Source organism: Poecilia mexicana, unplaced genomic scaffold (assembly GCF_051168715.1).
Source record: "Poecilia mexicana isolate PSO_F unplaced genomic scaffold, ASM5116871v1 scaffold_3, whole genome shotgun sequence".
Classification (NCBI taxonomy): domain Eukaryota; kingdom Metazoa; phylum Chordata; class Actinopteri; order Cyprinodontiformes; family Poeciliidae; genus Poecilia; species Poecilia mexicana.
Window position 1 is genome coordinate 637085 of NW_028263372.1, and position 25807 is coordinate 662891.

A 25807-nucleotide genomic window follows, 5' to 3' on the forward strand; every position below is an offset into this window, starting at 1 on the left:
TTAGGTCACCACCTAACACACAACCTGTTTTTCTGTTTTTGCAACACATTGATGCACATAAGGCGTATTTGCTATTGTCAAAAGCCACAGTAAATCTCAAACATTGTTGTCATGGAAATGAGTGACTTCTGGTTTTATTTTGGTTTTTCAGCTCTTTATTTGTCAGGGTCTTTTCTGTTAACACCATAGATTGTTTCATCCACTGTCTGCTGTGCAGGACAGTGGGCATGTCTTTGTGGGTGCACGTGTTATATCTGCAGCGCCTTCTTGTGGCCATTGAAGGTTACAGCACCTTGCGAAAAAAAAAAAGAAGAAGAAGCAACAGAACAGCGATTTTTATTATTGTTAGTATTTTTTAAGGAGAATTACATCCATCAAAATCAAAAAGGGTCTAGCAAATGTTTTTGGTGTAGTTTATGTTCTGTATGTTAAGGCAGATGGTTCAAGTAATGATGCTACACAGCTGATGCTGCTCACCCTGGAGGCTGAGATAATTCTAACTCTGTGTCTGATGTAATCCAATCACCCACACATTCCAGTTGATCCTAGTTAACAGTACATTAAGTTCAGTTTATTATTCACATGAGTTAAAAAGTTTCTATTTAAGGAAACCCAGAAAATTGTATTGAGTCAGTAACCTGCAGCATCTACTCCTTCTGGACCAACACACAGCAACAATCAGCACAGCCATGCCTCATATAGAGCATGCATGTAGTGACAGTGGAGAGGAAACACTCACCTCTAACAGGAAGAAACTTAAAGCAGAACAAGAACCTGGTTCAGTACAAGTGGCCATCTGCCATGACTGACTGGAGGTTTGAGAAGACAGAGCAGAAACACAAGAAGAAACAGATTGAATCCCCACTTCCACTTCCTGGCCACCCTGCAGCTCCCCTCTGGTTCAGGCCTCACACTTCAACACCTCACAGCAGCTACTCTGATCTGACCAGGATCATCCTCCCTGTGATGGACCGAGCAGTTAAGGAACAGCCAGGCACCGGTTTAAAGTCAAAAATAGTTGTTTTTTATTTAACCCAAAACAAAACTTGGGTAAATAATAGAAAAAATGACAAAAAATGGGCCCATAAAAGAGGTCAAAGTAACAGACATCAACTCAGACCAACTCAAATAAACAGACCTAACAAACAAAAAAAGGGGAAACTTAAATACTGGCTGATCAGGCCACATACAAAACACCAAGGGGAAAATACACAAAAACCTAACTGAACTAACATAGAAAAATCCCATCCCCCCTCCCCCTCTGGATGATGAGTAGTGGTATGAACCAATTTGCAGTCTCAGCTGGCTTGCTCCACCCCTTCTCCACCTCTCTGCTCTCCTGAAGGATTGGAGCAGCCAGCACTGAGGAAACTCAAAAACCAAACAAAGGTTACATCAAGCAAAACACAACAATGTAAACTAAAATGTGCGCACTTGTTCTAGAATACAATGTGATGTGTTGCCTTCTAAACAAAACCAATTACTCTGTAAATTAAATCCTAGACATAAAGAAACCCAAATATAAGTGGGGTGAACCTGTTTGTAGTAAAAGTGAATGTGAACCTGTTGCGTGTGGTGAAAATGAATGTTACCACATTTGTGTGGCTGTAACTGCAGCCATCACACTCCCTCCTCCATACTGAATCTCCACTCTAAGCAGTAAGCCTCCTCAGTTCACTTCCTTCCAACTTTCACCTCCATATCCACACCCTTTGATAGTTCTCCCCACTGAACCCAGAGAGCTGAACCTACCATCACTTTCTACAGTCTTGGTTATTTGTGAATAAATCCTTTCCTTTCATTCTGCATTGGATTCTGCATATATTGGGTCCTTTCGTAACGTTAACAGCTGTTTTGGTTTATTTAGAGAAAACATATTATAACCATGTTATTCATTCATTTATAAATGTTGTTTGGTGGTTCGAAAAGGTGAGAAATTAACATTTTTGGGTGGAACACCAATAATTACCCTGAGAAACAAAATCAGCTCAACAGAGCAACAGTGACATCACAGCCCTAATCGTACGGTCCACTTTAACTCTGTAACATTTCTGTTGGTAAAGAAATGCTGCATAAGCAGTAAGACATGTTTTGTTGCTTTCTGTTAAAATACATAACAGTATAATATTCACATCTTTTCATTCATACAACTATTAGTTTAATTTAAAATGAAGGTTTCAGATTAATTTTTAACAGCACAGACTAAAGCCGCAGCCCAACCTCAATGGCATAAAAATCAAATCCCTTAGCAGTTAATTGTATGTTTTGTGCTCTGCAGGAAGGGATTTGACCGATGAGTCATTTACCTTCACACACACAGGAACCAAGGCTACTATGAGGCTGTGCAAGCAGTAGCCATATAACAAGGTCAAAGACCTGAAGGATCTCACTGAACTTTGTTTTACAGGCTCTGCAGGAACACATTTGTTAGGGTGAGTTTATGTTTCATATCACGTGTAGATATTCTCAATATGACAAGGAGAACTGAATTGGTAAAGCAAACATGTAGTGATCTATGAGCTTGTTAGACAAAAATGTAAAAGTTGAGACAGTAAACATCTTTGAGTAGCTTAGTTAACAGAGAAGACTTTTTGGAGCTAAATAAATGTAGCTTCCTTCTGCGTTTCTGAATCTTCACTCCCTCATCAGGAAAACAAGCAGAGTGCAGACTCCTCCCCGTGACCTTTGGAAAATCTTCCAAAGTTGTTAATTCTGTTGAGTACCTGCTGAGTTACATGTTCCCTCCTCCTCATCTCAGCCACAGACGCAGCAGAAGTCAATCCACAGTGAGTACTAAAAAAAAACAAACAAAAAAAAAAACATGTAAATTTCAAGCAGATCAGAGCTCCGGGGAAGGAAATATTTGCTACTTTCTGTGTATTAGGGGATGTTTTTGTCCATCTGTTCAGTGTAGGATTCATCCAGAGAGGCAGAGTTGATCCAGCTCCAGTTTTAAACTGCTGCTTATTAACTGTGAATATAATTTCTGGTTTATACTAACAGGGTATTTACACTAACAGTGTAGTGGGTTTTGCTTTTCATAATGCAGGAGGAAATGGTTGGAAGGATTGAACATTGAAAACCATCCTACATCAGTTCATCTGTTTCTTCTTGTGTCTCTGCTCTTTCTTCTCAAACCTCCAGTCAGTCATGGCAGATAGCCGCTTGTACTGAGCCCAGTTCTGGTTCTGCTGGAGGTTTCTTCTTGTTAAAGAGGAGTTTTTCCTCTCCACTGTTTCTGTTTTTTGTGAAGTGCCTTGAGACGTCATTTACTGTGAATCGGCATTATTTAAATAAACTGAATTAAATTGAACCACTTGGTAAAATTGTAAGTCCAATAAAAATTGGCAGCCATGAGAAGATATGGCATTTCTTTTGAAAATCCATCATAAACAACAGTCAGGTTAGCACTAATTTTCCCTGCTGTGATAGATTACAAACAATGACAAACAATACAGTTTTGTTTTTTCAATACGAGTTAGTGCTAATATTAACAAAATAAGGGCAGGAGATGGCACACCATGAACAAATTTGTAATTGTATATTCTGGCAGTCTCATAGCTCAGTAGGTTACAGTTTCGTAATGTTGCAGTGGTGATACTGTCAGGTACTTCTAGACACTTTATTGCCAAGTAACTGAAATGTGAACTGTCCATTCTTGCATAATTTGGCTGCCTGCATTGATAAATGTGACCAGGTGAAAATAATTTGTGATTATTTTCACAAATTATTTTGTGAAAATAATATAATGTCCACAGTCTGACTAGACTGTGGACTTTTTACCTGGGATTTAAAAATTCATTAAGATTCAATCTAAACCCAATGATTCTGAAACATCCCACTCAACATTGGATTCAGTTCAGTTTATTTATATTGCACCAATTCAGAAAATATCGACTTAGAGAAAATAGTCATTTCAGTCCAATCATGCAGATATTCTGACTGATTCCAGTTATGCTGGATCTGGTTTAAAAACAAATTTTCTGTTTTTGTTACATGAAGCGTTAACAACCTTAATCTAATAATTCTATGTGATGTTAGTCTTTCCACAACTTGTGTCTTATTGTAAACGTATGGAAAATACTCTATCATCTGCACATGTTTTGTTATTAGGATATGCAGTAGTTATTAGGACACTGAGGTGAAAGATAATTTATGCAAAGGGAAAGGAGTAATGGTCCCAAAATACATTCTAGTGGGACACCTGTGGACAAATAAAGGGGATGTGTGCAGCTACTGATTTTAACAGATTATGATCAATTAGATAAATAAGTTTCTATTAATTTTTGGCACCTGATGAGAAGTTGAATCCGTAAGATTTTACAGTTTATACAATCAAAGGTCTATGTCATATCTAGTAAATATTTGACTCTCTTTTAGATATTTTATTTCACAATAAAACAGGGAAGAAAACAGTGACCTTAGCATTGCCAGGCAGGCTGAATATGCAGAGAGAGTAGATCAGTATCTTTATTGATCCTCATTCAGTGAAAAGTCATATGACCACCAACTATGATAAAGATCATACCACCATAAATTCTTAGATGAGATGGAGATACAGATTACCATCTCTGTTAGAACTGCAGCTGCTTTGGCTATTCTTTAAATGTGACTACATAAATCCAAAACTGTAAAAGATGGTAGAAAAAGTTCCTTCATTTCTGTGTGTTCTTACAGTTCTTTATCAGAAATGCTTGACTCTTGGGTATTCCTGCTTCTCCTTGTCCCAGGTAAATGATCACTTTGTAAAACTAAGTAGACACTGACACTGAGTTAGCATCTATGCTTTTAATAAAGTCAACCTTTTGACCTCTGCAGGGGGGCGGATGTTTATGATCCATAACACGCAGTATGGCCTGTGTCTGGAGGAGTCGGCTGGCACAGGTCACGTTCTCCTGAAACAGTGTGACCTGGACTCTCAGGCTCAGCAGTGGCTCTGGATCAACCAGGGCATGCTGATGTGTGTCGGATCCTCCAGGTGTCTGTCGGCTCAGCAGGACCATCCGGTCCAAACCCAGGCCTGTCCAAAGTCAGACCAGGAAGCTCCAGAGCTGATGTGGGACTGTAGCAGTAACAGACTCAGCAGCAGAAACACGTCCTTACTGCTGTCCACCGACGGCCAGCATGTGATTCTCACAAACCGCCTCAAGCACTTTGAGTGGAAATCTCTTGATGAGGTGGACGTCTGTAAGAAGAGCCTTCGTAAGTCTGAATGAACCAAAGCAGATCCAATGAGGTTGATCTCAGAAATATTTGGAATATAAAGGCAGCAGCATCATTTCTTTGTAGCACTTTCAACAACTAAACAGCAAAGTAATCCAGTAATACTTTCTCACATGTAAAAGTCATGTCAATAATAATTGTGTATTAAATTATTTGCAGACTTTGATGTAACAGCACAGTAATTGATCTGTTTCTGAAAACCAAAGGATTTGCCATGTTCCTGTGTGTTCCTCTCAGGGCTCCGTAGAGCATCAGAGGACCAGGACCTGTTAGACGATCCGGAGGAGGCAGCAGACGGGATGAAAGACAAGATGGAGGAGAAGAGAGAGTATTTCCGCTGGTTCTACCGTACCGAGAACCGTAAGCACCGCCGCTTATCATAAAAGTTATAAAGTCCTTCAGCCAAATGTGGTTCAAGTTAAAATGTTTGGTGAAATCAGAAGCTGAATCTGAGTCTTTCACACGTAAAAGCATTCTACTAAAGCTAAAGTATGTAACTTTTATAGAAAAAAGTGCTTTTACATATTTGTTTAAACTGCCACAATATTGTGACAGCATATTATGAGACAAATATGACTCAACCTCCTCCATCTCCTCGTAGTGATCCTACAGTCATGTAGAAAGACACCGCTCAGTCAGAAACAACCAATCAGAGCCAGGAGGTGGGTCTCAGTGCTGTCAGTCATGCTCGTGTACATGCAATGTGCTAATGGCAGAGAAACAACTGTTACAGGAAAACTGTTTATCTGCTGTCATCAGTGGCCATTCTAACTAGCCTGAGCGTTCATGATGGCTCCACTGTGGTGGACCATATGGAGGAGGCAGAGCAGCTTGAATTTTTCACAGATTGTATTTTTCATATTGAACTGTCACAACATGGTGACAGTTTTAGCTAAAGTGTAAAAAAAACACCCAAACTTACATGCTTATCACTAGCGGGTCCACAAGGGATGCTGGTGCCCATCTCCAGCAGACAACAAGCGAGAGGAACACTGGGAGAAAATACAAACTGCATTTTAAACCAGGACCTTCTTTCAAGGCAACAGCTACCAACCGCGCCACTGTGCAGTTCTGTAAAAGTTATATTTTTTAATTAAAAGTTACAACTGCAGCTTTAACATAAGGTCAGTCCTTATGTTAAAGGACTGACCTTTAACATAATCAAAATTTCTTCTTATAAAGAAGAGAATTTGATTGTAATAAATTAATATTTTAAAAACTAAATTTGACAACACCTACAGTGGCCTCTCACTTTGAGTCACAGAGCATATTTTCCCATCTATTTGCCAGCATAGAAACACAGTCAGCAGCAGATCATGTACTCCAATGAGGGGGAGGGGAAAAGATTTGGCAACTGAGAGCAGTGGCGTGTGTAATTTCTGTGGACCAACATTATTTCAGAAGGTTCTAGCTTAGCTAGGTCTTGACCCAGTGCACATATGGCATAACTTTGTGATTATGTTCTTTTCTGTCTTGCAGCAGCTATTTGGACATTTGTGCTTCTGGTTCTGGCTTTTGTCTGTTTGCTCATTGGGTTTTTGCTGCTGGGAATGGGAGCCATGGCCAATAAGTAGGAAATTACACATCAAATCAACAAAGGAAAACATGTCATGTTCCATTTTAAGGGTGTTCTGCTTCATCTTCAACAGGAGCAGAAAGAAGATAGCTAAATACAAAGCCCAGGCATCCCTTGTTAAGAAGCATGAAGGCGAAGAGCTTCAAGTCGTTTCTGCTCTTCGGGATAATGGAACATCTCCGCTGCCCCAGGGTCACACATCATCCATGTCTGAAGGAGACACAAAGGAACTAAAAGCTGGGGACATTGTGGTCACATGGAAAGACGGCAACACTTCCTGCTTGTATCCAGATCATGTTGTAGAGGAGAGACAGGAGGAGCTGGAGAAGGATCAGCAGGAGAAAAGGGAGGAAGTGTGGCAGGAACGAGAGGCTCATGATGAGGGGAGGATGACAGAGTGAATACTGGTCTGTCCCTCAGCTTTTAAGTTACCGTATTTTCCGCACTATAAGGCGTACTTAAAAACCTTCAATTTCCTCAAAAGCCGACAGTGCTCCTTATAATCCGATGCGCCTTATATATGGACCAATATTGAGCCACAACAGGTCTAGCAACTACGGTAAGCAGCCGCCGACTTCATTTTCACCCGTAGAAGAAGAAGCGCACGGTGCATGCTGGGATAGTTGTCAGAATGCTGGTTTGTAATCTATTAATAAAGTTTGACTGACCTATCTACCTACCGACCATCTAGAATCAGGTTGTCTGCAGGTCATTTAGCACCACGTTCTCCACGAACATGCTGTGCGCGAACGGAGAAGGGTGACCATCGTCCGGCCATGCCTCTGCCCAGTCGCGGAAGGCTCTCCTCGCAACCAGAGTCGGACTGTTTTGTTGACATTCCGTTTAGTGTAGCTCCATCTAGTGGATGCATAACGTAACTCCAGCCTCTACTGTAGCTTCTATTCTATGCGCCTTATAATGCGGTGCGCCTCATATATGAAAAAAGTTTTAAAATAGGCCATTCATTGAAGATGCGCCTTATAATCCGGTATGCCTTATAGTGTGGAAAATACGGTAAGTTATCCGCCATTAGTTGGAACAATAGACTTTATTTGAGAAATATTCATTTAGATATAAAAACAATACAGTAATAAAAATACAGTTTTTATAAATTTAAATAAAATATTGTCACATGGATGTTGCCATATTCGTTACACTGCAATGCATTCTGGGTAAATGACGTTTGCTTGGTCCAGTTGTGCTAACTCCATCCGGCTAAAACTGCAATGAGTAACATTAAGACTTTTTAATTTGAATTGGAGTGCGTTGAAATTGAAGGGAATGTAGAAAATCACAAGAAATAACGAAGAGGAGGAGAAACAAACAGAGGAAGAGGACAGGGTTGGCTGAAGAAGTTGGTCTTTATGCTTCTTCAGCATAAAGAAGAAGTCACCTAGGTGTCACCTAAATGACAGTAGGTGTCATTTATTTTTTATAAATGAAAAAATAAATGACACCTACTGCTGCTCAGACTGTGTGATCTAGTAAGTAGTTGATGTGCTCTGTATCAGGTCTGGTCTTCGGTTCGGTGTCAGGTCTGTGATTTCACATTTAGTACCAACAGCAGTAGTAATAGCTTCCTTATCATTTCAAATAGCTTCCAGCGCTGCTTGTCTGATGTTTCTCCCAGGGTCTTTTTGCTCGCTAGCTGGCAGCGGGATTTAGGTGCTTTGTGGATAAAAACTGTTGGCACTACATTTGGTTTTAGCTTGTGAAGGTAACCTGCTAGATCCTTCATCAGTTTTGCTCATACAAATGATTCAGTCTTCTGGAGAGAAATGTTGGGGGCACAAATGTGTCCTTCAGAAGTTGTATTTGGCTCTTTTCCACTGTGCTTTTTTTCATGTGGGAAGCAAAGCAGACTCACCTCACTACTTTTTTTTTAATTACAGCCAACTGCGACACAGTGTTGCACTGTCTGAAATTACACCAGTCAAATGCAATATGATAAACAACAACTCGGGTTAAGTTAGCCTTCCTGTGTTTACTCTTAGATTCCCAACCGCATCATCAACCCAGCAAGGTGAAAAAATGGCAACCTCCATGGGTGAAAAATATAATGAAAGATCTAACATTTTTGAAGTAATTATGGCTTTTTACATATCACAAACTGCAATTTTTGAGTTAATAGGAAAATGCAGGACATGTTCAACTAATCGTGGACTACTTTAACATTTCCTTTCACTTAGATTTAATGAACTACAAAGCTCTAAAGATGTTTTTTCAACAATCATGTGACTGACTAAATGCTCAGTACTCTTTGATGTGAACTGTTAACAAACCTTTAAATCCCTTCAACCTCTTCTGTTTCTGTCTTGTGAAATCTTGACCCAATGATGACTGCTGCAACAAGCTCACCTGAAACCACTGCAGGTCTTAATCCAGCCAAGGTGGTGTATGCATCAGTCATCCGGTGAGGTTCATGACTCCTCTGGAGCAGGCGTACAAGTATTTAAAACCCAAAATAGAAGCTTAAATTTAAATTTAGCTGATATTTTGGCCTTAACTTAAACATTTAGTTGTATTAAAAGCTTTCAATTGTGCTTTAATCAATTAGCACTATAGCAAGAACAACAGAATACTATTTTATATAAACTGAAATTAGATTTTTTTTTTTGGCTGATTCCTTTTTAACTGAAATTTAAAATGATCTCACTACGTTTTTAATATAAAATCCATGCCCACAAATATTTGTGTCACTTTTGTAAAAATTGCCCATTTGCCTTCATTTTTAAAAATCTGGCAGCTTTAATGGAGCTGATCAGCACAGAGTAGAATCGTTCAGGAACAGTTCTATTCTCACCGAGTGTTCTTGTGATTTTCTTATTGTTTTCAGCCTTTTTAATTTATAGAACACCTGCTGCCCTTTGCGTCTATTTGGTTCAGCACCTCACCACCATCAGTGCGACATTGTACTTTCTGCCACATCTTATTCATTTTCACTGCTCATTTGTGGCTGATCAGAAGGATTAAATATGTGTTTAATATGTTAGACTATGAAACAGCAGCATGTAGAATTAAACATGTATATTGATAATATATAGACAGTAATGTTCATGCATCAGCTGCCTGCTTCATTCACTCTGTGACACAGTGCCTCACCCTTCCCTCTCTTCCTCCATGTGTTTGAACAAACAATGTTTCAATTCAGCAATTTTGATAATAAAATTGTTTAAATTATTCATAAAACAATCGAATAATCAATTTGCCAACATGACTTGGGCTTCAGTTGCATTAGTATTTAACTTGCCATGATGACAGGTGAGGACCTGTTTTCCCTGACTGCAAGTCACTGCTTTATTGCCAGTTGATGCACATTTCACACACACCAAGGGTCATATTGAAAGCACTTTGCTGCCATATAGTGGACTGAATCAGCTAAAGTATGTCTAATTTCACAACTTTGAATGCATATGGTAACTTGTGTGTGCTATATTCAAAATCAGTTTACAATCTTCTTGACACCAAAACCACAACATCAGCAGTAAGTGGTTAAAGTCTCCATCTATAATATGTCTGTCTTCGCTGTAATGTGTTGTTAAATCAATTTTCCATCTTGTTTTGTTTAAACTTTTTCCAAACTGGAACAAGGTTAAAAGAGGTAAATGGACTGTATTGATTTTCCAATAATTTTAATCACTCAAAGCACTTTACACTAGAGTCACATTTACTCATTCACACACACATCATAATGCAGATTGGTAGGCAACTTGAGGTTATGTGCCTTTCCCATTGACATGTGACAGGAGGAAGCTGAAACCTACAACCGTCCAATCATAAGAAGACTACTCTATCCATAGAGCCACAGTTGCCCAAATTCTGGTCTAGTGAGAAGAATTGGGTTTAATCATGACATAATTTTGTGTGAAACATGGCATCTGAAGCTTGAACCTGTCATCCTTTTCTTGGAGACTAAAACTGTACACAAGAGAGAAATCCCCAGTGGTGGAGAAAGTACTCAAAAAATGTACTTAAGTAAAAGTACAAATACACTGACAAAAATGTACTTAAGTAAAAGTAAAAAAGTATTGGCTTTTAAAAATACTTAAGTATTAAAAGTAAAAGTACTTGCTGAATGCATTACCTAATCCCTAATACAATATCATTAAATGAACCGATCGTATTTAATTTTAATACATTAGAAATGTGCCATTTTAATGAACAATGCCACAGATAAAGGATGTTTTTATTATGTTTACTCTCTGTAGCACAGTTTAGACTTAGACATGTGATTCTATGCATCATAATTTCAGGGATGGAAACATCTTGTCTCCTGTCCTAACATAGCATAAACTTCACTTTTTTTTTTCTTTTTTTTTTTGCCACTACTGGCATTTATTTTTAAAGAAATCCAACAGAAAGGGGATGGAAAGAAGGTGGGTGGGGGGGGGACATGCAACCGAGGAGCCACGTAGCAGAGTTGTAGTCAAGACCACCTACCCAAGACCAAGTCAAGACCAGCACCCCGCGCTACGCGGCACAAAAAAATCAAGTTTTACCTATCAAAATTGCTTCTCAAATTGATCTGAAAGATCCACATTCCCATATAAGACCTAGATATTAAATACTTAGAGCTGAAATAAATTTAATCAGTAAAGATCCGTCCAGAAGAATCGGATCGTTCCTGAATGCAGACTTTGGTCACAGCGTTGTCCCATATATGCGACACCTCAGTCAACACCTCCACACAATAATTCAGCACATGAGTGACAACATGTGTGTCTCATTCAGTACAGCTAGCTTTGCTAGCATCACGTCCACAGATCTTACCTTTCTTTAAGCTTTCCTTCGAAGTAACGCTAAAAGTTGGACGAAGTCCCCACCGTCTGTGAAAGCGAAGCGCTGCTTATTTTACATGTCGCCATATCTAATGATTTATGCAGCGCTATTACATTACTGACGATTAGACAGACATCAACTCCCACTCAGAGGAAACCACTGCACATTTCATGGAGCTCCGCGTGCGAGTAAAGGGGGAGGCGATGGGTGACAACAGACACTAAGTCACGTCATTGCTTGGATTTTACGGCGCCACCTTAAGACCCTGAACTTCACATTTCAATTGACAAAAAGCGCAACGCGACTTGGATGTAACGAGTAACGCGACACTTTTGTAGAAATGTAGTGAAGTAGAAAGTACAGATACTTACTGTAAAATATAGTGGAGTAAAAGTAAATCCCTAAATCAAAGTCTTGCTCTGCCAGAGAATAAAACCTCTAGTTTTGCAATGAGGCCACTAAATGATAGGAAGGGACCAGGTCTGAAGCTGAATTCAGACCTGGTCCTGGTCCATATGAATATAACCATTTATTGACGTGTTATGCAAAGTGTCTGTCTAAAGTTATCTAAATTGTCAAGTGTTATCTGTGTTGCAGATTGTAATGGACTGGGTTAGGCCTCTATCACTGTTAGGTATTTTTTTGTTATGGCAAAAGAACTTTGTAATAATGACAGTGGAAAGATCAGTCAACAAACTCAACAACCATATGCAAGCAACAAAAGATGGTTATAGTTTTTTGTTTCTTCTATTGTTGATAAAACTATGGCTACACTTACACCAGCCCTGTTTAGTCCCTTCAAAGGGGACATGACAAGCAAAACGTCTTTAGCCCTCAACCCCTTGTACCTAATGTCTCTTTTTTTGGAATTTTTTTGGAGAGTTCTCAAAAATGACACCCCCAAAATGATTTCAATATATCTCAGGAACTACAAAGTGTTTTCGACTAGTTCTGGTATCAAAATGAAAGTAACATTCCAGAGAATACTCTAGAGGTTTAAAAATCAACATTTGTATTACAGAGAGCAAAAAAATATGCCACATGGTGTGAAAAAAAATTTTTTTGTAAGTATGTAGTTGCAATATATAATATTATTACAATTAATAAAAAATGGCTTTTGAAACGTTACGAGTGAAAGTATTGCTAAAAAGTACACTTCTATAGGAGTCTACTTTATGTACTATAGGAGTGTACTTTATGTGCTCTGGTCACACATTTTAGAAGATTCTTAGGCAGCAGAAATAAACCTCTAAGGTCAGTACTGATGCCTTCCCACTTGGCACTGATTTGCCACATGCCTAACCCAAACAGCCAAATTCCTGCTGTTATAGCTGTAGTTAAACCTGTTAATGGTTCAGTAATGTGATCTGTTGGCTGTTTTCCTCTTAAACCTCAGAAGAAGCTAAAACTGTTCACTTGGTTCTTAAGTGAACAGCTTCATCTTTGCTCCCAAACTGATGACAGTGTGAAATCTAATGTGTGTTTCTGCACAATATAAGTCATTTTGGGACCTGCTGAAAACCTGGGGCCCAGGTTTTTTACCATTAAGCCAAAACAGTTTTTTTCCGCTCAAATAAATAAACAGCTGAGAATGACTTCAGGGACTAATTCCTTTGAACTTGGCTGAAGTGGCACAATATTCATGAAATGATTCATAACAATTTGTTTTGCAAGCTGGAAAATTGTTAAATTTGCTAATAATTTTGGTCATTACTGGCAAGAAGATGATATTGTTGTATTTCTCTTTATTCAATATGTTGAAACAATAAAGGAACGTGCTAACAAGGTCACAAACATCATCTGTTACACCAGCTTAGTATGATAAAAACTTCCAGAAGTGCTAATAAATACTTAATACATGCAATTTTCAAATTATAGACCATCATGGGAAAACATGACGTCATTAAATTGGCTGCAGTCATATGGTGGCACTGAAATGAAAGTATTGTTTACAAGAATTTCAGATCAGCGTTACATTTACTCCTAAAACAAATCCTCCTCTGCGTGGCTTTCAGATGATCTGGGGCCTCATGCATAAAGCGTGCAAAGGAAAGATGCGCAGCCACGTGCATGTGCACGGCTTTATACATCTGATTTTTTTGAGCGCCGCACTTTTAAAATTTTTCATACCAAGTTTTAGTGTGAAAACTGCACACTCTTTATGCATGAGGCCCCAGGTCATTTTATTTTGCTGTGATAAACCTTAGCATTAAATGATGGTGTTTTCTTTGTACCATGGTAAATGGCCTCTACTTGTATATAGCTTTATCTAGTCGAAAAGATCCCAGATCGCTTTACATTACATCGAGTCATAAACCCATTCACACACATATCTACACACTGGCGGTGGTGAGGTACATTGTAGCTACAGTTGTCATGGTGCAGTCTGACAAAAGCGAGGATGACTTTACATCTTACACAGCTGTCTACAGGATGTGATGACTGATTCCTTTGAGGGATTTCTGGTCTGCCACTTGTTGGGATTGAAGGGTGAGACAAAAAGCCTAGGGTAAATCAGAATCAGACACAAACAACTGAAGCATACAACCAGAACATTTAGAACAACAACCCTGCAGGAGCTGTTCAAAGGCTTTTATGAACCAGAATTTCTTATTTCCTTACAAAGGAAAAATATACCCTATTAGTATACCAGCTCTTCTTCCTGCTCTGTTCTCTGCTGTGTTGATTCGAGCTGTCAGTCTCAAAGTCATCTAAAGTCACAGTTGGATGACAGACGTGTCAGAAGATCTTAAAGCCCTTGAGCAGGGTGAGTGTGGCAGCCCTCCGTTTGCTCTGAGCTCTGGATGCCTTCACCGTGACCAGCTTGGCGGTGGCAGGCGTCGGCAGCTCCTTGTAGCATAGAGTGGAGAAGGAGTGGACACCCAGCAAAGCTTTGTCCTCGCTGACGTAGGCAGCATTGAGCAAGTTGCTGTGCTCTCCACTTCGCTTGGCCCTCCGGACTGCCTCGTGGAAGATGTGCTGCACAGACAGGAAGTCCCAACAGGCAGACACCTCAAAGAAGGAGCAGTCAAAGCGAGTCGCCACAGCCTCACCATCACTCTGACTCACCTGCCTGAAAGGACAAATCAGCCTTTAGACCAGGGGTGGGCAATCCTGGTCCTCGAGGGCCGGTGTCCTGCAACTCTTTGATGTCTCCCTGGTCCAACACACTTGAATCCAACAGCTGAATCACCTCCTAAGTGCAGTCAAGTTCTCCAGAGTCCTGCTAACAACCTCATTATTTGACTCAGGTGTGTTGAAGTAGATACACATCTAAAAGTTGCAGGAGACCGGCCCTCGAGGCCTGGAGTTGCCCACCACTGCTTTAGACATTTGTTTTGAGTTCATTTTTTTGTTTCTTCTTCTTTTACAAGCTGATCGTTCAGATGTCTTTGTGCAGCTGAACGATCAGCTGCATGCAGCTGAAGCTGATGAAGCTGATCATCAGCTTCAGCTGACTTCACGTGGTGGCTGACCGGGTATTTATACAAATTTACATATTTATTTATGGAGGCGACAGGGCGGACCAGCAGCTGTGCTCAATTTCCCGCAAATTGGTATCCACAAAGGAAAGATGCGCAGCCACGTGTGTGCGCACGGCTTTATACGTTTTAAGGTTAATTAAACCTTTTAAACCTTTAAACACATAACCTTTAATTCTTCATTGTCTGACAGAAGATCAGACTTTGTTTTTACAACATCAACTATTAATCCCTTATTAATATCAATTCAGCTGTTTTTCTGTATTGGATTGATATCTGCTGACACTAAGCCTCAGACATTTGTATCCGTACCAGAAGTGAAAAAAGTGGATCACTGCATCTCTAACCTTCACCTGATGTTTCTTGAGAAATCAGCTTTGGTCATCTAACTCTCAGAGAGACAATCATCTCTCTCTGAGCATTTCAGCCACACTTTTGTGTGTGCTGTTTGCACAATTACACAGTAAAAAAATTACCAACAAGATTTTGGTTTATTTTGTATGAAAACCTAGAGTAGACATTTTCTGCATTTACTTTTTCCCAGTGGGTTTCTTGAGATAATGAATGAATCTCAAGAAAACAAAGTTTGTTTTGTTTTCTTGAGCTCTACTTCTATGTTTCTTTGATTTCCTGCACAGGTTTTCTGTGAAGAACTGTAATACATTACAGATCAACACATTTATCTCTGCAGTATACCTTTATGTTGCCAAAATCCTCTAGGTTTATCTCAGGCAGTGTTCAAAGCTGTTTCCATGTTACTTACTGGACCACCATGTAATGAAAGAGCTGTTATCTTAATGTAGCCACTGTTACAAAGAAATAACTTTCACATCAGTTATTGAAATATTATGTACATAAGGTGTTCAACATAGACCCCCAACAGTAAAATGCTAGCACAAACTTCAGCTCTATGGAGCCTGAGGACTGAGCTTTCTTCTTGCAGACCCATATAACACAAATCAAGCAACCTGCCAGGTATAAAAAAGACCCACAGAAAGATTACATGCCTGTATCTGCCCATGTCCAGCTTGTTGCCCACCAGGATGATGGGAGTCTGGGAGCTGAAGATGTTCTTATGGATGGAGAGAGTCTGCAGGTACAGCTGGCAGCCTTTAAAACTCTCCATGCTGTTGATGCTGTAGACCACCAGGAAGGCATTGGCCCATGACAGATAGCGCTCACAATTCACTGGACCCTCCTATACCCACATACATGCACACACACACATTCATGACAATTTATCTTTTCACCATTAAGCCAAAACTGTTTTTTTCCACTCGAATAAATAAACAGCTGGGAATGACTTCAGGGATTAATTCCTTTGAACTTGCCTGAAGTGGCACAATATTCATGAAATGATTCATAACAATTTGTTTTGCAAGCTGGAAAACTGTTAAATTTGCTAATAATTTTGGTTATTACTGGCAAGAAGATGATATTGTTGTATTTCTCTTTATTCAATATGTTGAAACACTAAAGGGACATGCTAACAAGGTTACAAACATCATCTGTTACACCAGCTTAGTATGATAAAAACTTCCAGAAGTGCTAATAAATACTTAACACATGCAATTTTCACATTATAGACCATCATGGGAAAACATGACGTCAATAAATTGGCTGCAGTCATATGGTGGCACTGAAATGAAAGTATTGTTTACAAGAATTTCAGATCAGCATTACATTTACTCCTAAAACAAATCCTCCTCCGCGTGGCTTTCAGATGATCTGGGGCCTCATACATAAAACGTGCGTGCGCACAAAAAAGGTGCGGTCCCATATTTTAGGCAAAAGTCGACATGTAAATTAACTTTGCGTCAAGGTTTGCGTAAATATACGCACATTTTTTGGCTGGCATGAAAATGTGCGGCAGCCACGCAAACATTTTCTGTGGACAATATCAAACTACAAAGCGTCAAAACTCACCTAAATACACTTAAGTCTGACTGCATTCGGTGTTATTTAAACCAAGCACCAAACCGATGTTTTTCATGATTTTAATATTTTATTGTTTAAAGGTAAATGATGAAACTGAACCGCATTTATCCTCAGACAATTAGCTAACACACACACACAAAATAAATAAAATAAAAATAGAAGTATGTGAAAACCTCGCTCGAATGTAAATAGTACTTTTCCTCAGTTTTTGTCTCATAAAGATGTAACACATTGGTCTGTGAGCCGAAGCGCATGAATTGTATCTGTGGGATAATTTCATTCTCACTAAAAAAAGAAAACGGGGTTGGATCAGCAGATTAACTCAAACCTGCTGATTAAAAATAATCAACAGGTTTGATTATTTTTAATGTGGTAATGTGGCCTCAGTTTTTCCGTTTTGGAATTCTATTTATGTTTTCTTTTATATTGTTTGTTTTGATTGCTTGTCATATTTTGAATTTATGTATTTTCTTAGGTTTAGCTGAGTTAAACTTTTGAGTTATTGTTTTGCATGTTTTCCGATTGTTTATTTTGGAGGTCACGTGTCCGGATACCCAAAGAAGCCCTGCACCGGTGCTATAGATCTGCTTAATTAGCGTGGAGATTGTCATGACAATTGAAAAGGACACAAGCAGAGAGGACGGACAGGAAAAAAAACAGGGAGAAGACGGAGCGGCGGCGATTGCGTGGCAGGAGCGGGGAGGCGGTGTCACGATTTGCGCTCGGCCCTGCTGGCGGATTGTACGGGAAGACTGGTCGCCGTCGAGGAGCGGCGGCTGGGTCGCTGACGGGGTTCGCCAGGAACGGGAGGACTGGATGTGGTGGAGGACCGCGCCCTTCCTTTGCTCAGATAAGGACAAACTATAGACTGGCTTATGGATTGATTGTCATGGACTGTCCGCACCCCCTTCGCTTCTGATATTGTTTTAAAATAAATTATTGTAACTTTTACGGGTTTTGTTTCGTAACTGTTCACAACTCCTGCAGTTATTTTAGTTGGTACACCACTCGGGTGCCACAGAATCTGGCGTTGTTGGCAGGACAGCGCAGGATTGTGAGCAGTGTTTTAATAGATTTTATTTTTATTTTTTTTAGAAAAACGGTATTTTTTAAATCTTTTTAAAAATGATGATGCCCATTTATCCTGGTGCCCCATGGATCCCTAAATTTGAAGGGCAAAATGACGATGCCAAGTATAGTGAATGGAAGGAGCAGATACAAGGTCTTTTAGATGCAAATGATTTGGCTGAATCGCACAAAGTAAAGATTTTGATTGGTGCCTTGTCTGGTTTACCCAGACGCCAAATTAATGTGCTCAGTGATGATGAACGTGATAGGGTGACGAAAATATTTTCCATCCTCGATGACTTGTATACAAAGAAGGTTCCTGTGTCTGTTTTACGGTCACAATTTTTTGGTTGTGTGCAGAAACCAGGCGAGTCTGTCCAGGCGTATGGGCTCCGGTTGAGAGAGCTGTACCAAAAATTACAAAAACATGATGAAACAGAAGCACCCACTGATACTCACCTTAGGGACCAATTCCTGCTTGGCCTGGAGGATGGTGCCATACTTCAGATGTTAAAGCGAGTTGTGCGCCTGGACCCTGACACAACCTTTAGAGCTGTGCAACAGGAGGCTCTTCTGTTGGAAGAAGAACAAAGTCCCAGACGGCCTGAAGTAACATGTGCTGCGGTAAGGGACCCTAATACTGTTCAATCTCACCAACAGAGTGACGTGTGGAAACAGGAGCTGAAAAGGGAACTCATGGAGGAGGTGAAGGCTCAGATGAAGGACCTTGCATGTGAACTAATCAAAGACAAGAGATCGATGGGCCCCATGCGAACTTCAACACGCCCCAGGACCACCTCTCCACATCCCCAGGTGAAACCACACCAGAACCGCCACACCAGTTACCAATGGGATGAAGACGGTAGGCCCATTTGTAGGGTGTGCAAACAACTGGGTCATATCGCCCGATTTTGTACAGGGTCCTCAGTAAACCAGCCAGCTTTAAACTAGTGCACCCTACTGTAGAGGCCCATGCAGTGGGGTTAGGTCAACAAGACCAGAGGGCCACTACTAATTTAGTGGGGAACTGCCCCTATGTGGATGTGTTCGTGGGAGGAATTAAGTTGGAGGGACTTTTGGATACTGGCTCACAAGTGACTCTTATGCAACAGAGCCTTTTTCTCAAACACTTCCCTGACTGTCATGTTAATAATGCTCCTACTTACATCCAGCTTAAGGCAGCGAATGGCCTGAAGATCCCCTGCATAGGCTACGCCCTAATGGACTTTAAGATTGAGGGTGTTGATATTAACCAAAAAGGTGTTTTTGTCGTGACTGATGAATGCTCCACCAGTCCCCTCATCATCAGCATGAATGTAATCAGACCATGTTGGCATGTGGTTTTTAATAACCCGGGGAAGCCTTTGTCCTTTTGCTGTCAGAGCCCGCGGTCCCAGCGGGCGTGGCGAGAAGCTTTTTCCCTTTGTCAGAGGACAGCTGTCACCATGGAGGATGAGTTTAAGGGATATGTCTGGCCAGCTCAGCGACGAGGGGTCAAGATTCCCGCAAGAAGTGAGGTGGTGATTTGGGGACGTGCTCGAGCAGGACCAGCAGGGACAAACTACTGCGGCCTGGTGGAAGCCCTGGAGGAGCTCAACACTGTCACAGTGGTCCGCACCCTTGCTATCGTCAGAAATGGTAGGCTCCCTGTTCGTCTAAAAAATTGTAATAATTTTCCAGTTACTCTAGGGCGCTACCAGAAGATTGGCCGCCTCTACCAAGTCGACGACGTGGATGTCCATGGAGGTCGAGATGTGGACCTGGCTGTTGATGACAGTGGCGTATTGCAGGTCGGCCTGGTGGAAGCTGTGGACACCTTAGAGGAGGGCAACAGCTTCAGCCTAGAAAGACTAGTGGAACGACCAGGTTTAACACCTGCTGAAGCTGGTAAGCTGACCACCTTACTGCAAAAATGGGGGAAAGTGTTTTCCAAGCACGACGAGGACTTTGGTCGGACGGATGCCGTCAAGCACACCATTCCAACGGGAGATGCATGCCCTACAAGGGAGAGATTCAGACCACTGCTGCCACTCTTGTATAAAGAAATGAGGTCCCTATTAGCGGATATGTTGGACAAAGGTGTGATAACTGAAAGTTCCAGCCCCTGGGCTGCACCCATTGTTATGGTCAAGAAAAAAGATGGGAGCTGGAGGTTCTGTGTCGATTACAGAAAACTGAACTCTGTTACTCACAAAGATGCTTTCCCTCTCCCTAGGATTGAAGAGACTCTAACCTCCCTTTCCAAGGCAGAGTGGTTTTCCACTTTGGACCTGGCCAGTGGATATTGGCAAGTTGAAGTGGATCCTAAGGATAGAGAAAAGACTGCCTTCACTACACCTTTGAGCCTTTTTGAATTCCAGCGCATGCCATTTGGTCTTTGCAATGCACCTGCAACGTTTCAGAGACTAATGCAACAATGTCTGAGTGGTCATATTGCTGAGTCCCTGCTTGTATATTTGGATGACATAATTGTCTATTCACCTGATTTTGATACCCACCTGCAGCATCTGGAAGAAGTCTTCATGTGTCTGTGGAAGCATGGCCTGAAGCTGAGACCCGACAAGTGCAACCTGTTCCAGAGAGAGGTGAGATTTCTGGGTCATGTGGTCAACCAGAGGGGAGTTATGCCTGATCCAGACAAGGTGGCTGCAGTTACAGAGTGGGCTGCTCCAAAGTGCATTAAAGAAGTGAGGGCATTCCTGGGCTTGGCTGGCTATTACAGACGTTTCATACAGGGGTTCTCCAAAATTGCACGGCCACTTAATTCTCTTTTAACAGGCATCCCTACTGACAAGAAGCATGGTGCCAAATTAATTGACTGGACATCAGACTGTCAAGCTGCATTCGACAAACTAAAGGAGGCATTAACTCAAGCGCCGATACTAGCTTATGCAGACTATACCCAGCCTTTCAGACTGTACACTGATGCCAGTTATCATGGATTGGGTGCAGTCCTGGCTCAAAATCAAGAGGGAGAAGAGCGAGTAATCGCTTACGCCAGTCGCAGTCTACACCCTGCAGAGCGAAATGATGCAAACTACAGCTCATTTAAATTGGAGCTCTTGGCACTGAAATGGGCAATCACTGAAAAATTTAAGGATTATTTAACTGGCGCTAAGTTTACAGTGTTTACTGACAATAATCCAGTCGCCCACCTACAGACTGCTAAACTTGGGGCTGTGGAACAAAGGTGGGTTGCACAGTTGGCCTCATTTGATTCTGAGGTGAAGTATCGAGCTGGAAAAGAAAATGTGAATGCAGATGCATTGTCCAGATTCCCCAAGGTTACGACCAATATTGGCTGCGCTGTGGCAGCTGTAATGGATGCAGATACAGAAGACACAGCTTCACTCGAACTGGGGGAGGACTGGCAGGCCCTACAGGGGGCAGATCCAGACGTACATCAAATACGAGTGTATGTGGAAAAGGGGAAAGCCCCGACTAAGACTGAGCAGGCAGCTCTAAGTGAACCAGCCAAAAAGCTGCTGAAACATTGGAAACGACTCCGCATACACAAAGGGATTCTCTGCAGACATGTGTTTGACTCCTATGTATGTGAGCCCCGTTTCCAGATTGTGTGCCCAGATTCTAAGCGTCAGGAGGTCTGGAGGAAATGTCATGAAGCTACAGCCCACGCAGGAGTGGAGAGGACCCTCGCTCATCTGAGGCGCCATTTCTTCTGGCCAGGCATGGAAAAGAGGGTACAGTGTTTTCAGAATGGGTGTGTTGTTTGTAGTCTACAAAAAAATCGTGTAGAACAACGAGCACCTCTTAAGCCGATAGTGGTGTCTTACCCTTTAGAGGTAGTAGCCCTTGATTTTCTCTCGTTGCGCCGACCAAGTGACACTTATCAAAGTATTTTAGTAATGACTGATATGTTCACCCGTTACTCATGGGCTGTCCCTACACGTGATCAAACTGCTCAAACTACTGTTCGTGCAATTTGGTCTCATGTCATTCAACCGTTTGGCTGCCCAGCACGTTTCCATTCGGATCAGGGACCAAATTTTGAATCGGAACTTATGAAAGAACTGTGTAGCTTGTATGGCGTTTCTAAAAGTCGCACTACCCCATATCACCCAGCAGGTAACGGGAGAGTAGAAAGAATGAATCAAACATTATTAAACATGCTTCGTTCACTTGAGGTTGAAAAGCAGAGTAGGTGGCCAGAGCACTTACCAGAGTTGTTGCATGCTTATAACAATGTTATTCACAGTGCTACTGGTTTCGCTCCATCTTACCTCATGTTTGGTCGTCATCTTAGACTCCCGGTTGATTTGAGTTTGGGTGTATTAGATACACAACCCCGCAGGGATGGGTTTTAGAACACCATCAGAAGTTGTCTCATGCTTATGAGGTAGCCCGGAATAAGATGAGTAGTGCAGCAAACAATGAAAAACGGTGTTATGATAAGAAAGCCAAAGCCAGTGCGCTTAAACGTTCACTTTCCCCACTGAACGGACTCTCTGACTCTGTTTTTAAATCCCGGCTGAACGTGCTGCTGTTCAGACAGGCATTTGTACGATCTCTTTATTTTAATTTTTTTATTTATTTGGATTTTTCTTTTCTTTAAAATTTATTTTATTTTTGTGAGGTGGCATTATGTGCCCTCTAAGCACTTTTTAAATAAAATATATTATTACTATTATTATTATTATTATTATTGCAAATACTTATACTTCTTCAAACAAGGACGTTGCCATGGTTATTGCTTCACGTGTTGGCTGACTTCCGGGTATTCATACTAAATTACATATGTATTTGTGGGTGGTGACAGGGTGGACCAGCAGCTGGGCTCTATTTCCTGCAAATTAGGATTTATAAAGGAAAGCTGCGGGCCATGTGCTTGCGCACGAATTTATGCATCCAATTCTTTTTTGTGCGCCACACTTTTCTAAATTTGTTCGTACTCCACGTTTTAGTGTCAAAACTGCGCACTCTTTTATGCATGAGGCCCCTGGAATGTTTCAAGAAGGTCTGGAATCAGTAGCTGACTGTTCCAGTGTTTCACCACTAGAGAGAGCGCCTTACCCACATACTTGCTACTGACCGTCTGTAATGTCTTTTCTATGAACTTTCAGAGCTAACCTGTACCTGCAGTAGAATCAACTGACGGCTCAGAACGACACTGCAGGTCTGATGCTATTCTGGTAAATATGGAGCCCATTGCTGAGGCTCATACCTGGTCGCAGGTGTCCATCACTCGAACTGTAACAGGCTGCTGGTCCACAAGCTCATCTGATGAATAGATATCCTCTGAAAAACACAGACGGCAGAAGAGCTGAGATATTTCCAAATGTCTTGTGTCATAGCTGAATGAAGCTAAGTTTGTTAATGGTCAAATATCTGTTTGATTTCATGATTTTGTATGATGTGCACATCATGGTGTTGTAGACCAACCCTCATTTTGTTCCTGTAGAAACAATTTATTAAATCTCCTCCAGTCAGAAAATGAAACTTTTTGTTTGTAATCCGCTGATGTTTGTCAAAGTGTTGATCAAAAGTCTGGACCCAAATGTTCAAACCAAATACATCCCAGCAATTTATTATGCTCCAGTATCTGAGATGAGGATTGTTTTTTTCTTCCACCATCTTTAGAGAGATCAATTGAATAAAATATACAGTGGATGTACAATTTATGACAAAAACAAAATCTGTTTGTAGTTTGGAATTGATCTATATAATGTTTCACTCAATGAATTGACTTACTGGTAATGTAGCGTATTATTATTATTATTGAATATAACTGTATAATGAAATTTTTACTGTATTTCAAAGTTCTTTGTGGTCTCTCACCCACCTATTGGTTTCACATTGTAGTCCCATGTTAGCATGTGTAATGCAATCACTGCAGTAAATGTACTAACTTTAACTAACTTTTTTAATCAGTGAGGAAGAAATACTCACCAAGATAAGGATCATATTCACTGATGAAGCGCTTTGTGAGAAACTTGACAATGAGAGCTGTAAAATGAGAAAAGGAGCATAAAACAAGTTGTGTAAGTGAATCTGGACCCCAGGGGACCCATGGGGTCGGGGGGTCAGTCAGAGTCCTGGGAAAGTCAGAGCTTCATAAACTGTCCCATTTACCAGGAGAAATGGTGGAACTGTTCTGATGGACCACCCTGAAAACAATTTCTCTATGCTGCAAAAATAATAGTTGATATAAAGTCATCCAGATTCTCTCAGAACTAAAAATAGAATCTAAAATCCTAATCAGAAGCTTTACAACAAAGAAATGAATGTGGCTCATTCACAATGTTTTCCTAACAAGTTGTTAAAAAGGAACACAGACCTGATTTTCCACAGCCCATTGCTCCGAGTAGAACCAGGTTGCACTCAGCACATGGCTTTACCTTTCCAAATATCCCGGTCATGGTCGGGTCCAGACTGCTGCACGCTGATTCTGACTGTCCTCTCTCTGCTGGGGATCATGTCCTTACAGACGAGCAGAGACAGGAAAGATGTGCGCTCCTCTAGTGTCAGCCTCAAGCTGACACTGAGGAGGGATGATGATGATGATGATGATGATTTAGACCTGTGGTCACAGTCCAGAGCGAGCAGGGCTGTGTGCAGCTTGTTCACTCATCTGGCCATTTTAGGTAAAAAAGCTTCAAAGAAAAGCAATAAAAACTAAACTTAATAGAAACATCGGCTGAGTCTAAGCTTCCTTGTCAGACTCAATAATTCCATACAGTTCAATGGTTGTGTTCCGGCATTCATGTGACATAGATATGTTAGACATCCTTGTTTTCACTTTTGCAGCTGTTTGTTTTGGTTCTGTACAGGAACATTTCCAACTTTCTTCTTCAAAACAGTTGTGATGTTTGACTTACAGCTTTTAATTCCTTCTGAAAAATTCTTAAAAATGTCAACAAGGTTTATTCAAATCACTCTGATAAACACATACATTAGCTGAAAATCGGTTTCTCTGAATTATACCAGCAGAATTAACTTCACATTACCCAGAAGTTGGGCTTTTTATTTTGGTTGATTTAATATCGGCCAATACCGCTCTGATACAGAGTAACAGTGCCGATTTGACTTAAAAGTTGTTTTAAAATATAAATGTACTGAATTACAAGTTTATTTGATAACTTTGCACCACTACAGCACCTTTAATTACACCAATAGCTTGACAAGCTTGATCAAACATGTAAAAACAACACAATTTTCATTTGTAAAGTCTATAAATGCTATGAGGAGCATGCAAAATAAATAAAGAAACTAGAACTGACAAAAAAATTAACTGTAACAAACTTATTTGAAATGGTTTTAAAAGTGCAGTTAGGAATTCTAAATATTAAGTAAAAATAAATAAAGCAAGACGCCACTAGAAAACAAAGCATAGAATTAGACTCAATAGATTCGCCCTTGTGGATCAGGCACATTGTCACCAATACCTGATCTAGAAATTTTTTCAACATCGGGATTAATACAGATATTAATATTATATCAGTGCATCTTCAATTATCACCCAGACAGGTTGATTTGGTGAGAGTTTATAATCGGAGTAACATAACATAACCAGCAGATCAGATGATCAAAGTCATAATGTAAAACCTTATAATAAAATGTTCCACCACATCTCTCTGTGTCTCAGTAGAAGATGAGCCATAGACCTGACAGCACAGTTGTCCTGTGAACAGATTGGGTGTTGAAGTGGTGGCATGTGTGGCACTTCCCCCAGATGAGTCAACCATTGTCATCAAGCCATCGACTTGGCTTGATGCTCAAGGTC

At 40.7% G+C, this 25807-nt stretch overlaps 2 protein-coding genes across 2 annotated transcripts; one reads left to right on the forward strand and one right to left on the reverse strand.

Moving 5' to 3' along the window:
• Positions 1–2258: 2258 nt before the first annotated feature.
• On the forward strand, positions 2259–9991 carry LOC148160066 (uncharacterized). Its single transcript, XM_088004008.1, has 7 exons — positions 2259–2432; positions 2650–2786; positions 4678–4730; positions 4819–5202; positions 5461–5583; positions 6703–6793; positions 6873–9991. Exons 3-7 carry the CDS (start codon positions 4691–4693, stop codon positions 7198–7200), a joined length of 966 nt encoding a protein of 321 aa, XP_087860134.1. The 5' UTR covers positions 2259–2432; positions 2650–2786; positions 4678–4690; the 3' UTR covers positions 7201–9991.
• A 3315-nt stretch (positions 9992–13306) lies between these two features.
• On the reverse strand, positions 13307–24532 carry LOC106930660 (RAS-like, family 12). The gene is made up of 5 exons (XM_088004009.1): positions 24362–24532; positions 23974–24030; positions 23249–23322; positions 16064–16258; positions 13307–14647 (listed from the first exon to the last, which is right to left on the reverse strand). Exons 1-5 carry the CDS (start codon positions 24441–24443, stop codon positions 14318–14320), a joined length of 738 nt encoding a protein of 245 aa, XP_087860135.1. The 5' UTR covers positions 24444–24532; the 3' UTR covers positions 13307–14317.
• Positions 24533–25807: the final 1275 nt, after the last annotated feature.